The following is a 14,739-nucleotide window of genomic DNA, read 5'->3' as shown; positions in this document are numbered from 1 at the left end:
AGATATGTGAGGTAATTTCTCCCAGTGTCACTCAGCTTGTGAGTAATAGGTCTGGATCAGAACTTAGGTCTGATTCCAAAGGCTAATGAAGTATTATCTTCATTTTGCACGTGGGTGAATGAGAGATGTTAAGTAACTTGGTCTAAAGTCATATAAGTAGTAACTAACAGTGGTGTCAGGATTTTAATTTTCTTTTTGGAGACAGTCTTGCTCTGTCACCCAGGCTGGAATGCAGTGGAGCAATCTCGGCTTACTGCAATCTCTGCCTCCCAGGTTCAAGTGATTCTTGTGCCTCAGCCTTCCGAGTAGCTGGGATTACAGGCATGCACCACACCCAGCTAATTTTTGTATTTTCAGTACAGACAGGGTTTTGCCATGTTGGCCAGGCTGGTCTCAAACTCCTGGCCTAAAGTGATCTGCCCATCTTGGCCTCCCAAAGTGCTGGGATTACAGGCATGAGCTACTGTGTCCAGCCTGTTGTCAGGATTTGAACTCAGGTCTGCCTTTTTCTAAAACCCATGGTTTCTAACTGTTTTTAATTTTTTCTTAATTTGATTGTTTTTTAAACTTTTTATTTTATTACAGATTTATTTATGTATTTTTTTAGAAATAGGGTCTCTCTCTGTCGCCCAGGCTGGAGTGTCATGACAGATCACAGTTTACTGCAGCCTTGAACTCCTGGGCTCAAGTAATCCCTCTGTCTCAGCCTCCCCAGTAGCTGGGACTATAGGCGCACACAACCACACTTAGCTAATTTTTGTTTTAATTTTAATTTTTTTAGAGACAGAGTCTTGCTCTGTTACAGGTATGGTCTTGGAACTCCTGGCCTCAAGCTATCCTCTTGCCTCAGCCTCCTGAGTAGCTGCGATTATAGACACGAGCCATGTGCTTGGCATTAACTATTTAAAACAATTTTTTTTTTTTTTAATAGAGACGAGGCTCTCACCATGTTATCCAGCTGGTCTGGGCTCCTAAGCTCAAGCAATCCAACCACCTTAGCCTCCCAAAGTGCTGGATTACAGGCGTGAGCCACTATGCCTGGTCTCTTGCCCCCGCCCCCCCTTTTTTTTTTATAGGGGTGAGGTCTCAACTTCTTTAAATTCTAAGGGATCATTAAGTATTAAGGAATGAAAGTGAGAATATAACACACTAGGAATATTAGAATTGTACTGGGTGCAGTGGCTCATGCCTTTGTGAAGTCAAAGTGGGAGGATCACTTGAGACCATGAGTTCAAGACCAGCCTGGTCTTGTTTGTTCAAGAACAGCAATGTCACTTCTGGGTATTTACCCAAAAGATTTGAAATCAGTTCATTGAAGAGATGTCTGCATTCCCATGTTTATTGCAGCACTATTTAGGGTAGCCAAGTTATGGAATCAATCTAAGTGTTCATCCACAGATTAATGAATAAAGAAAATATGCTATATATACACAGTGGAGTACTATTCAATTTTATTAATTTTTTTGAGACAAGATCTCACTCTGTCACCCATGCTGGAGTGCAGTGGCGTGATCATGTCTCACTGCAGCCTCGAATTCCTGGACTCAAGTAATCCTCCCACCTCAGCCTCCCAAGTAGCTGGGACCACAGGCGTGCACTATCATACCTGGCTAATTTTTTTTATTTTTTGTATAGATGGGGTCTCACTATATTGCCTGGACTAGTCTTGAACTCCTGGGCTCAAGTGATCCTCCCACCTTGGCTTCCCAAAGTGCTGGGATTATAGGTTGTGAGCCACCTCACTCAGCCTCAGCTTTAAAAAAGAAGGAAATTCTGTTACTTGTGACAACATAGATGGAATTGGAGAACATTGTATTAAGTGAAATAAGCCAGGCACAAGAAGACAAATACTGTAATTTCTCACTTATACATAGAATCTAAAACAATCAACTCATGGTAGCAGAAAATAGAATGGTGGTTACAGAAAGCTGGGGGACCAGCCGGGCTTGGTGGCTCATGCCTGTAAACCCAACACTTTGGGAGACTGAGGCAGGTAGATCATAAGACCAGGAGTTCAAGACCAGCCTGGCCAATATAGTGAAACCCCGTGTCTACTAAGAATACAAAAATTAGCTGGGCATGGTGGCGAGTGCCTATAGTCCCAGCTACTTGGGAGGCTGAGGCAGGAGAATCGCTTGAACCTAGGAGGTGGAGGTTGCGGTGAGCCAAGATCACGCCACTGCACTCCAGCTTGGGCAACAGAGTGAGACTATGTCTCAAAAAAAAAAAAAAAAAAAAAAAAGAAGCCAGGGGATGGAGGAAATGGGGAGATGCTGGTCAAACTGTTACAAAATCTTAGGAGGAATAAACTGTTTTTTTGTGTGTGTGTGAGCTCTATTGCGCGTGTGGTGAAAATTGTTAATAATAGGGTATTATACATTTCAAAATTGCTAAAAGAGTAAATTTCACATGTTCTCATCACAAAAAATGATAAGTAGGCTGGGCGCACTGGCTCACACCTGTAATCCCAGCACTCTGGAAGGCTGAGGCAGGTGGATCACTTGAAGTCAGGATTTCGAGACCAGCCTGGCCAACATGATGAAACCCTGTCTCTACTAAAAATACAAAAATTAGCCAGGTGTGGTGGTTGCGCACCTGTAATTCCAGCTACTTGGGAGGCTGAGGCACGAGAATGGCTTGAACCCGAGAGGTCGAGATTGCAGTGAGCTGAGATCATGTCACTGCACTCCAGCCTGGGTGACAGAGTGAGACTCTGTCTCAAAAAAAAAAAAAAAAAAAAAAAGGCCAGGCGCGGTGGCTTACGCCTGTAATCCCAGCACTTTGGGAGGCCTGAGTGGCTGGATCATGAGGTCAAGAGATCAAGATCACCCTGGCCAACATGGTGAAACCCCGTCTCTACTAAAAATATAGAAATTAGCTGGGCGTCATGGCACGTGCCTGTAGTACCAGCTACTCAGGAGGCTAAGGCAGGAGAATCGTTGGAACCCGGGAGACAGAGGTTTCAGTGAGCCAAGACTGCACCACTGCACTCCAGCCTGGCGACAGAGTGAGACTCTGTCTTGGGGGAAAAAAAAAAAAAAGTAGAAAGAAAAATTAGACTTAAAAAAAAAAGTTAAATTGGGTTGATTGCCTTTATGAATCAGGCCTTCAAGAGAAAGGTTTTTGTACCACATTGTTAGGGTAAAGAAGAAGATATCATCCAAGGGCCTAAACAGCAAGGATAAATTGGTTAATGAGAGTCTCTGAGAGCAGCAAAGGGACTTAAAAAAAATATATATGGATCGGGCGCAGTGGCTCAGTCCTGTAATCCCAGCACTTTGGGAGGCTGAGGCGGGCAGATCACCTGAGGTCGGGAGTTTGAGACCAGTCTGGCCAACATGGTGAAACCCCGTCTCTACTAAAAATACCAAAAAATTAGCTGGGCATGGTGGTGCATGCCTGTAGTCTCAGCTACTCGGGAGGCTGAGGCAGGAGAATCGCCTGAACCCAGGAGGTGAAGGTTGTGGTGAGCCAAGATAGCACCACTGCACTCTAGCCTGGGCAACAGAGCAAGACTCTGTCTCAGAAAAAAAAAAAAAAAAAATATATATATATATATATATATATATATATCACTGATTGACGCCTTCATTTATTTACTTACTGCATTTGGCTGCTGTGTTTCCAATCTCAGTTGCAATTCCCACACTGAGGCTGTCCCACCCTTCCTGTGTCCCTTGAGCTGAACAGGCACTTCCTGTCCTATTGGAAATGAAAGTTAGAGATTGGGGGTAGGGTATGTATATTTACTCTGCAGAATACTAATACTGTCTGTTCCCTTATCATAGCAAAAAAGTGACAGGGAAACTAGAATAGAGACCAGAACTTCATTTGAGGGAGGGTTTGGGCTTAATATTTGTTGTCACAAAACAGACAGGGTTAATTTATATCTCAAGAGCCTACTTAGAATGGCAGCAAGGTGGCCTTATGAAAGGATTTGAAGGCTTTCATTTTACATCCCTATTCCACTTGGATTGGTAGGGGTTACTGGATATCATTCTTAAGTTTTTGGTTTCCTTTCTTATTAAGGTTACTCCTACAAAGACGTTCTTTGGAAACTAGTAGAGGTAAGTGTTGCAACTCTATTAGGTTCTTGACTCTGAAATTTATATTCCTTCCTAAGAATTTTGTGTTTTTATTCTGTTGAAGCATATGCTTCTTAAGTAGTTTTTTTTTTTTTTTTTTTTTTTAACAGCTCACACAACTCGAAGCAGACATCCCAACTGTAGACTTCAATTTAGACATAAATTCCAGGTTTGGTGAGTTACTGTAATTTTTTCAGTTTCATGGATCTTAAAGATGAGGAAATAGTAGGGCAAAGTGTTAAATAAGATAGCCTGCAATTGTTAGAGAAATGACTAGGCACCAAGTTTCGTGATATAGTCCAGTTTGATAATTCCTTCTTAAGTATGAACTCATTCCTCAGAGAATCTAAAATAGTGAGGGGCATCAGCCCATTGGTGTGACCCAAGAGAAACACATCTAAGGATCTGAAACTAGTTATACCCCATACTCTGTTTTGCTTAGCTCTGCTCTTTGGTGTGTTCCTCTATTTGTTCCTTTGTACATTAAGATCACTGTAAATGGGCCAGGGGTGGTGGCTCATGCCTGTAATCCCAGCACTTTGGGAGGTTGAGTGGGTGGATCACTTGAGGTCAGGAGTTCGAGACCAGCCTGGCCAACATGGAGAAACCCCGTCCTTACTAAAAAATACAAAAATCAACTGGGTGTGGTGGTGGTCACCTGTAATCCCAGCTACTCCAGAGGCTGAGGCAGGAGAATTGCGGAAGGTGGAGGTTGCAGCGAGCCGGATCCGGGATTGCACCACTGCATTTCAGCCTGGGTGACAGAGTAAAACTCTGTCTCAAACAAACAAACAAAAAAATCACTGTAAGTGTAAAGTAGGGGAAGCCCTGAGCTTATCTCACACACTCTGTCTCTAACTCTGTTTTTTTTTTTTTTTTGCGTGTTCTCCAAGGCAATGTCTCAGGAGCCCCTTTAAAATCAAACTTGAAATCTTATAGCTGAGATTTAAGGGTGGAAATAAAGCCCTCATTGTCTTTATATGAGAATCAGAACTTGTTCATAGAGGAAAGAGGATAAATTTGAAAGGGGTTAGACCTAAGAACTCCTCTTTCTAGCTTTAACTCCTGAGACTATGAAAAACAAACAAACAAAAAAACATCTTGGGCATTAGGACCCAGTGGAAGTGCCTCTGCCTCATTCAGACTCTGTTAACTTCTCTCAGTGACGTAAAGGAGCAGCCCGAGCTCATTCTCTGCCCGCAGCGCCCCCTTCATCTCTCTCCTGCTGCTCCTTTTCTCCTCCTTTCTCCTCCCCCTCCCTTTTCCCCTCCCTCCCTCTCCCCCTTTCCCTCGCTCCCCTCCTCCCTCCCTCCCCGTCTTTCTTACCCCCTCCCTTTCTCTCTCTCTCTCACTCGTTCCCTAACATTAAAGAGAAAATGCTGCTATCCGTGACTTCCAGGCCCGGGATTTCGACTTTTGGCTACAATAGGAACAACAAGAAGGTAGGGAAAAGCGCTTTTTTGGTATCTAGCTACTTCTTTTTCTGGGGATCTTGCAATGCCCTTGGTTTTTACATTCTTTTTAAAGAGGAGAAGGGGATTCCTCTCTCAAGATTCCTAATTCCTCACCGCGCTTCTCCCTTTTCCACTACTTCTTTCTGCATCTTTCCTCACCTGGTTCTGGAGTTCAAGGAACTTACAGTCTCTGCGAGGCCTGAAGACAGGGGAATTAAAAACAAATCAAGCTTGCAAGTTTGTATCCTTATGAAATGAAGTTAGTTTGACTTCCTGCTGATGTATCAATCTCCACAAGGATAATATGTCATTTCAGACCCTGTCCCCCAGTCCACCCCACCCCACAAGATTATTTTATTTTTTGATTAACTGTTTGCATTCTCTCCCCAACCTTCCCTCCTACCCATACTACCAGTAGTATTAGATAGCTGAAATCATGGATAGTCAGAGAAACCACAACAGTTTTTCAAGAGCTGGGTATACTCTTCTAGACTACAGATCCCACCCCACCCAGCCTATAGAGGAGTCTTGAAAGACATCGCACTTTGGGATTAAGGCACAGAGCGCTGTGATACTTTGGATCTTGTATTTGAACTGATACTTGGAGCTCTGCAGATAGCCAGACTTTGCAGTGATCCTAGGAGTCTTTATGATTAACCCATGGCTGCCAGAGAATTGTGCTGTCCTTGGGCACATGGGGAGAGATGGACAATCTTGTCCATATTTGACAAGGAATATATTTGGCAGTTTCTGGCATTTCAGGGCGCACAGCATACTGATTAGGAGGAATTTCATGCTGTAGCAGGAAGAAGACTCTTTACCCTCTCTTCGTGTTGTAGCTGTTCTTTGAAGAAAAAAATGTGACATAGACATTTAGGGAATCTTTTGCTCATCTAATGGAATGTTGGAGGGTGAGGAACGATTCCTGCTGCTTTCTCATGTACCTAATGAGACCATTAGAGGTAGATTTAAACACAAGTGTCTGATCAATGCAGTGGGTAAATGTTTAGACCCAAAACACTTATGGGCTTAGTCTGTGTGGTACTCATTCTGTTTATATCCTGAAGAAATATGAGTAGAGGGGGGAGGAAATGGGGAGCTATAGGTCAGAGGATACAAAGTAGTAGATATGTAGGATGAACAAATCCTGAGATCCAATATACAACATGAGGACCATAGATAATAAAGTTGTACTGTATATGGGATTCATGCTAAATGAGCAGACTTTAGCTCTTCTTGCCACAAAAAGAAACAAAAGGGACAACTATGTGGGATGATTAATTTACTTCACTATAGTAACCTTTCTACTATCTATATGTATCCCATAACATGTTGTATACCTTTAATATACACAATAAAATTTACTTTAAAAAAGAAATGAGGCTGGGCATGGTGGCTTATGCCTGTAATCCCAGCACTTGGGAGGCCAAGGCGGGTGGATCACTTGAGGTCAGGAGTTCGAGACCAGCCTGGTCAACATGGTGAAACCCCAAATTAGCTGGGCTTGGTGGCACGCGCCTGTAATCCCAGCTACTCAGGAGGCTGAAGCAGGAGAATCACTTGAACCCGGGGGACAGAGGTTGCAGTGAGCCAGGATTGTGCCACTGCACTCCAGCCTGTGTGACAGAGCAAGACTCCATCTCAAAAAGAAATGAAATGAGTTTATACATATTTGTTGGTTATCAATATATGTTTATATGTACATGTGCTGACATCCCTTTATCAAATATATGTATAGATAATGCATTATATATTATACATATATATTTGAAAGGGAAATATTTCATGTGTCTTTATTCTTTTTTTTTTTTTTTTTGAGACGGAGTCTTTCTCTGTCCCCCAGGCTGGAGTGCAGTGGCGCGATCTCGGCTCACCACAACCTCCACCTCCTGGGTTCACACCATTCTCCTGCCTCAGCCTCCCGAGTAGCTGGGACCACAGGCGCCCGCCAACACGCCCGGCTAATTTTTTGTATTTTTTAGTAGAGACGGAGTTTCACTGTGTTAGCCAGGATGGTCTCGATCTCCTGACCTCGTGATCCACCCGCCTCGGCCTCCCAAAGTGCTGGGATTACAGGCTTGAGCCACCGCGCCCGGCCCAATCTTTATTCTTTTCAAACCTTGTAGAGCACCATGTGAAAATTTCTCTCCTGATTTTTTCCCTCCTAGTCTCTCAGGTTACCCAGAACTCATTAAAATAAAATGAATTCCCAAAATGAATTGCTTCCCTATTAGAAGTTTCATGTATTTGAAGCTATCTAAAAATCTCTTTTTGCTCTCTGCTCCCTCTCCCACCTTGGAGTATAGGAAAAAGTTAACTAGCTTCTAAATCTAGGATAGTATAGGGGACAAGAGGTATGGTTGTGGGTTTGGGTTGAAATCTCTTATCTCTTCCTGATAACTGTAAGGTTTGACAATTCAGGAATTGCTGGAATTGGTTGGGGAGGATGGGTAGATACATAATTACTAATTACTAATGTATTTGTCAATTCTTTGGGTTCTTATAAGTCAATGTTATGATCAGATGTAAGGATGCTGTATCTGCATCACTTTGTGGCTATGCATATGACTCCTTTTGTGCCTATATAAGTTTGTGAACGCAGAGGGTTTTCATATTTTTATTTTTACTCTTTTTTTTTTTTGAGTTGGAGTCTCGCTTTGTCACCCAGGCTGGAGTGCAGTGGTGTGATCTCAGCTCACTGCAGCCTCCGCCTCCCAGGTTCAAGCAGTTCTCCTGCCTCAGCCTCACAAGTAGCTGGAACTACAGGAGTGCCACCACACCTGGACAGTTTTTTTGTGTTCTTAGTAGAGACGGGGTTTCACCGTGTTGGCCAGGCTGGTTTCAAACTCCTGACCTCAAGTGATCTGCCTGCCTTGGACTCCCAAAGTGTTGAGATTACACTTTGAGTCGCCAAGCCCGGCCCATATTTTTATTTATTTATTTGAGACGGAGTCTTGCTCTGTCGCGCCCAGGCTGGAATGCAGTGGCGTGATTTCGGCTCACTGCAACCTCCGTCTCCTGGGTTCAAGTGATTCTCCTGCCTCAGCTTTCTGCATAGTTGGGATTACAGGTGCCCGCCACCACGCCCAGCTAATTTTTTGTATTTTTAGTAGAGACGGGGTTTCATCATGTTGGTCAGGCTGGTCTCGAACTCCTGACCTCAGGTGATCTGCCTGCCTCAACCTCCCAAAGTACTGGGATTACAGGCGTGAGCCACTGCGCCTGGCCCTATATTTTTATTTTTATTTTACTTAATTTTTTTCCTCAACACTAGATGACCAGGGAGGGTGTTTTTAAACTACAGCATTATTATGTTGCTCTTTGTCTTGTCAAGTAGGGCTTACTGTGTTTCTGTTTTGGAAAGTGTTGTAGATGCATTTGCTTATGTAATTTGTGTATTTTCCATACCCAGTTAAATTTTATTTGTTTATTTATTTATATTGAGACAGAGTCTTACTCTGTCACCCAGGCTGGAGTGCAGTGGCACGATCCTGGCTCCCTGCAACCTCATCTCCTGGGTTCAAGTGATTCTCCCGCCTCAACCTCCTGGCTAGCTGGGACTACAGGTGTGCGCCACCATGCCCAGCTAAATTTTGTAATTTTAGTAGAGACGGGGTTTTGCCACGTTGGCCAGGCTGGTCTCGAACTCCTGGCCTCAAGCAATCTGCCTGCCTCGGGTTCCCAAAGTGCTGGGATTACAGGCGTGAGCCGCTGTCCGGCTTATTTATTTATTTATTTATTTTGAGACAGGGTATCACTCTGTAGTCTGGGCTGGAGGACAGTGCCATGATCTCGGCTCACTACAACCTCCACCCCCTGGGCTTAAGCGAGCCTCCCACCTCAGCCAACTTTTATATATAACTTTTTTGTTGTTTGTTTTCGAGACAGAGTCTCGCTCTGTCACCCAGGCTGGAGTGCAGTGGGGTGATCTCGGCTCACTGCAACCTGCGACTCCTGGGTTCAAGCGATTCTTCTGCCTCAGCCTCCTGAGTAGCTGGGATTACAGAGGCCCACCACCACGCCTGGCTAGTTTTTTATATTTTTGGTACAGATGGCGTTTCACCATGTTGGCCAGGCTGTTCTCGAACTCCTGACCTCAAGTGACCTGCCCACCTCGGCCTCCCAAAGTGCTGGGATTACAGGCATGAGCCACCACGCCCTACCTATATATAACTTTTATATAAAAGTTACTGTTTCTTACTGAAACTAATGAAAATTATTGTAAAAATTTAACTTTGGTGCTCACACCTGTAATCCCAGCTCTTTGGGAGGCAGAAGCGGGCACATGGCTCGAGGTCAGGAGTTCAAGACCAGCCTGGCCAACATGGTGAAACCCCATCAATACTGAAAATACAAAAATTAGCCGGGTATGGTGGTGCACGCCTGTAGTCCCAGCTACTCGGAAGGCTGAGGCAGGAGAATCGCTTGAACCCAGGAGGTAGATGTTGCAGTGAGCCAAGATTGTGCCACTGCACTGCAGCCTGGGCAACAGAGTGAGACTCCATCTCAAAAATAAATAAATAAATAAATAAAATAAAAAATAAAAAAACATAAAAGGTAGGATTATTTTATTTTGAAATATATACTTCACTTATCAGGAAAGATGTTTCCTGAGGAGCCCATGACAGTCATAGTTTTCTTACTCTATTGGCTGGTGGTAAATATGGGAATGCCGTCAACAAATGTATAATGCCTAATAAAGGCAGACTTTTTTCTCAGGAAGTAGTGTTACATTTTTTTTTTCCTTTCTTTGGAATTAAAATAGTTGCTGAAGGGGAAAAATGTGGATTTCAAAGAGGGATTCTGCAAGATAATTTTGTGGTTTTTTTTTTTTAAACATCAGTTTTAATGCCCTTCAGTAACTTGGTTCATTAAAAAAAAAAGGCTGAAGTAAAAAGAGACAGTGTCTCAACGCTGTTTCTTCAATGTTTGAAGAAGTTGCCTAAGTAGAGAGATTTGAGTATAGGTGAGATCGAAAGAGGAAGTGTTTGGGACTAAAGGAATTTCAAACTTGTAAAGGGCCTAACCACGCCTTTCTTGACATCATCTCCCTGGCATGTGTTATTATAATTTAACTCCTCATAGGATCAACAACCATTTCCTCTGGAAAAAAAGAAAAGGGACTGTGTTTAACTTAGGATAATTTGCCTTCTCCAACGTACTTTTCATACATTTCTGTTTCTTCTCAATGTTAATATATTGAAGACTGATGGGGAGTAGGAGGTGATGAAAGTAAGGCTGACTGGTGGGTACTGCCAGATCCTCACTCATTGAGAAGCTTGTTACCTGAGATTGTCAAGAGTGTTTACTCAGGAGAGAGAAGTGACAAACAGTACTGTAATCACTTAGTACTTCTAACAGGATAGAGAATTTTCTCTGTGTATATTTACTACTTTTCCTTCTAGTTTCCATCAAATCAAATGTAATAGGACTGAGAATTAAGAACTTGTAGGTCTAACATCTCTTGACTGGGGCAGCTGTTCTGTTATCAGTAATAAGTTAACTCAAATGGTTAAAGTTTAGTGGTAGGCCGGGTGCAGTGGCTCATGCCTCTAATCCCAGCACTTTGGGAGGCTAAGGTGAGTGGATCACCTGAGGTCAGGAGTTTGAGACCAGCCTGGCCAACAGGGTGAAACCCCATCTCTACTAAATATACAAAAATTAGCCAGGCGTGGTGGCGTAATCTCAGTTACTTGGGAGGCTGAGGCAGGAGAATTGCTGGAACCTGGGAGGCAGAGGTTGCAGTGAGCCGAGATCGTGCCATTGCACTTCGGCCCGGGGCGACAACAGCAAGACTCCATCTCAAAACAAAAACAAACAAAAACAAAAACAAAAAAAAACTTTAATGGCCATATATTACCTGCTGAACAAAGTGCAAATCTCTAGCCCAACACCTACTATCTGTCTGGCCTTTCCTTATCTTCCCCATCCTCCCCCCCGCCCCGCCCCACCATGCCCCCTTGATACTGTTACATTTGCTCTAGTAGCCAGTTATATTGATGCAGTTTTCTGGATATACCCTTTGGTTGCTGGTTTACATTTCCTATTCCATAGGAGAATATGCAGTATGCAGTATAACAAAAAAATACAGAACAGAAACAGGACAAGGGAAAATATCAGTTGGAATAAGAAGTCAGTTGGAATGAAAAGGCAAATATGGCCAGGCACAGTGGCTCATGCCTGTAATTCCAGCACTTTGGGAGGCCAAAGTGGGAGGATCACTTGAGCCTAGGAGTTCTAGACCAGCCTGGACAACATGGCAAAACCCTGTCTCTACAAAAGATACAAAAATCAGCTATGTATGGTGGTGTGTGCCTGTCGTTCCAGCTGCTCAGGAGCCTGAGGTGGAAGGATCGCCTGAGCTGGTAGAGGTCGAGGCTACAGTGAGCCATGATCATGCCACTGCATTGCAGCCTGGGCAACTGAGCGAGACCATGTATCAAAAAAAAAAAAAAGTCAAGCGTGCAAATCATAAAATTATAATGCTGGAAGATGAGGATTGAATAATAGTCTTTGAATTTGTTAGTGTAAAGGTGTTTGATGACTTTGACAAGCAATTTCAGAGGTATGGGGAGCAAAATCAATATTGGAATAGGTTGATGAGTGAAAACAAGGAAGTATAGATGGTATATATACACTAATCTTTTAAGAACATTGATTAAGATGTAGAGCAGAACCCAAATAGAAAGTAGGCAAAACATCTGAATCGATGTTTATCCACAGGCTCTATGGAAAGATGCTTAACATCATTAGCCATCAAGGAAATATAAAATAAAGCCACAATGAGACACCACTTCACACCCACTAGGCTGTTTATAATGAAAAAGACAGATAATGAAAAAGACAGTCAATAATCAAAAAGATAATCAAAAGGACAAATAACTCCTTGGCACCATGTTGCCCAGGAGTTTGAGACCAGCCTGGGCAACATGGTGAAACCCCATCTTTACAAAAATACAAAAATTAGCTGAGTGTGGTGGCATACACCTGTAGTCCTAGCTATTAATACTTGGAAGGCTGAGGTGGGAGGATTGCTTGAGCCCAGGAGGTCAAGGCTGCGGTTGGTTGCACCACTGTCTTCATTCTGGGTGACAGAGCAAGACTCTATCAAAAAAGAAAGAAAGAAAGAGAGACATAATATATGTGGAGTATCTCAAACCCCTGGGCTCAAGCGATCCTCCTGCCTTGGCCTCCTAAAGTGCTGGGATTACAGGCGTGAGCCACTGTGCCTAGTCTTGAATTTATACTTGACGTGTATGGTATGTGAATTATATCTCAGTAGAGTTGTTATTTTAAAAAAAGGACCGGAGAAATGAGATAAAAGCTAGAAGAGGATAGTGGTGCTGTCAAGAGACAATTTTCTTTTTCCATTTTTTTTTTTTTTTGAGGCAGGGTTTTGCTCTGTTGCCCAGGCTGGAGCACAGTGGTGCAGTCATGGTTCACTGTAGCCTCAACCTCCTGGGCTCAAGCGATTCTCCTACCTTGGTCTCCTGAGTAGCTGGGACTACCGGCTCACGCCATCACACTTGGCTGATTTTTAAATTTTTGTACAGATGGGGTCCCACTATATTGCTCTGGCTGGTCTCAAACTCCTGGGCTCAAGTGATTCTCCCACCTCAGCCTCCTAAAGTGCTGGGATTTCAGGCCTGAGATACTGCACCTGGCTGAGATAATTTTCTTAAAGATGGGAGATGTAGGAGACAAATGTAAAGAGAATCATGACCAGTTACTTGGTACTTATTCTCAAAATATGCATATTTACATCCCTCCAACTCTGATCTTTTCATTGTTCTTGTGCCTTATGCATTCAGCCTCTGATCCTTTTTGTTGTTGTTGCTTAATTCCGGAATGGCCTTTCATTTCATTTGTTTACTTCACTCATATTACTTATATTTATTGAACAGCTGCAGCATGCTAGGCCCTGGGGTTAACGCATGACTGTGGCCCTTTAAGAACTCACAGTCAAAACTATCTTTAAAAATCCTACCCATCCCTTTAAGTTCAGTTGAAAATTACCTCTTATATAAAGCTTCTACTAATCCTTCCATTTCCCAGCCCCAGAGGGGACTGTTTTTTCCAAAGGGGACTTTTTTCTGAACCCCCATAATGTTTTATACTTCTTATATGGTGTTTATATAATTTTGCGTTGTATTGGAATCATTTAGGTAATTGTCTTATCTTCATTGCTAGAGTGTAAGCTCTTTAAGGTAGAGACAGTGTTATTCAGTTTATTATGTCCCCAAATACCTAATATAGCATCTTAGGCCTATTTAGTAGATACTCAAAAAAAATATATCCTAATAAATGTGATTAAGCTATCACATTTAGTGCCTATGGTAGGCACTAAATCAAGGTTAAGCAAAGGAAGGAAGCATTATGTTCTGTACAAACCCTGAAATACGGAGTTAGATAGATCTGAATTTATTTTTTAAGTAATTATTTATTGATTGATCTGAATTTAAATGTGGCTTTGTCAAGTATTAGCTGTGTGACCAGTGCCAGTGTCTTAGTCTTTCTGACCTTGAATTTTTCATCTTAAAGTACTGATATATTGGCCGGGCGTGATGGCTCATGCCTGTAATCCCAGCACTTTGGGAGGCTGAGGCGGGCGGATCAGAGGTCAGGATTCGAGACCAGCCTGGCTAACATAGTGAAACCCAGTCTCTACTAAAAATACAAAAAAATTAGCTGGGCGTGGTGGTGGGTACCTGTAATCCCAGCTACTTGGGAGGCTGAGGTGAGGAGAATCACTTGAACCTGGGAGACAGAGGCTGCAGTGAGCCGAGATCTGCCACTGGACTCCAGCCCAGGTGACAGCGCGAGACTCCATCTCAAAAAAAAAAAAAAAAAAAAAAAAAGTACTGATATATTTTGTCGAATTATTTTGAGGATTGGTAATGTTTATAATCACATATCAGCCTATATATTGGCTGTTTTTCTCTTATTTAAAAAAAAAAATGTGGGCTCAACGCCTGTAATTCCAGCAGTTTGGAAGGCCGAGGTGGGCAGATCACCTGAGGTCAGGAGTTCGAGACCAGCCTGGCCAACATGGTGACCCTGTCTCTATTAAAAAATATAAAATTAGCTGGGCATGGTGATGCATGCTTGTAATCCCAGCTAATTGGGAGGCTGAGCCAGGAGAATCACTTGAACTCAGGAGGTAGAGGTTGCAGTGAGCCAAGATCGTGCCATTGTATTCC

At 43.0% G+C, this 14,739-nt stretch overlaps 1 protein-coding gene across 10 annotated transcripts in view; it reads left to right on the top strand.

The window, feature by feature from the left end:
• Positions 1-14,739, top strand: part of RBMS2 (RNA binding motif single stranded interacting protein 2) — a 102,408-nt gene that overhangs the window by 2,601 nt on the left and 85,068 nt on the right. For 4 of the 10 annotated variants that reach the window (XM_055246831.2, XM_055246829.2, XM_055246832.2 and 1 more), the window contains exon 1: positions 5,197-5,527. In XM_055246831.2, coding sequence (XP_055102806.1) covers positions 5,462-5,527 — 66 coding nt within the window. In that variant the 5' untranslated portion in view covers positions 5,197-5,461. Of the gene's footprint in view, positions 1-3,971; positions 4,068-4,195; positions 4,260-5,193; positions 5,528-14,739 lie in introns of those variants that run through there. The other 6 variants (XM_055246836.2, XM_055246834.2, XM_063621366.1 and 3 more) reach the window with 5 other exon arrangements.

Source organism: Symphalangus syndactylus, chromosome 17 (genome assembly GCF_028878055.3).
Source record: "Symphalangus syndactylus isolate Jambi chromosome 17, NHGRI_mSymSyn1-v2.1_pri, whole genome shotgun sequence".
Taxonomy (NCBI): Eukaryota; Metazoa; Chordata; class Mammalia; order Primates; family Hylobatidae; genus Symphalangus; species Symphalangus syndactylus.
The sequence above is the reverse complement of the archived record's forward strand: the minus strand, read 5'-3'. Positions and strand labels throughout refer to the sequence as shown.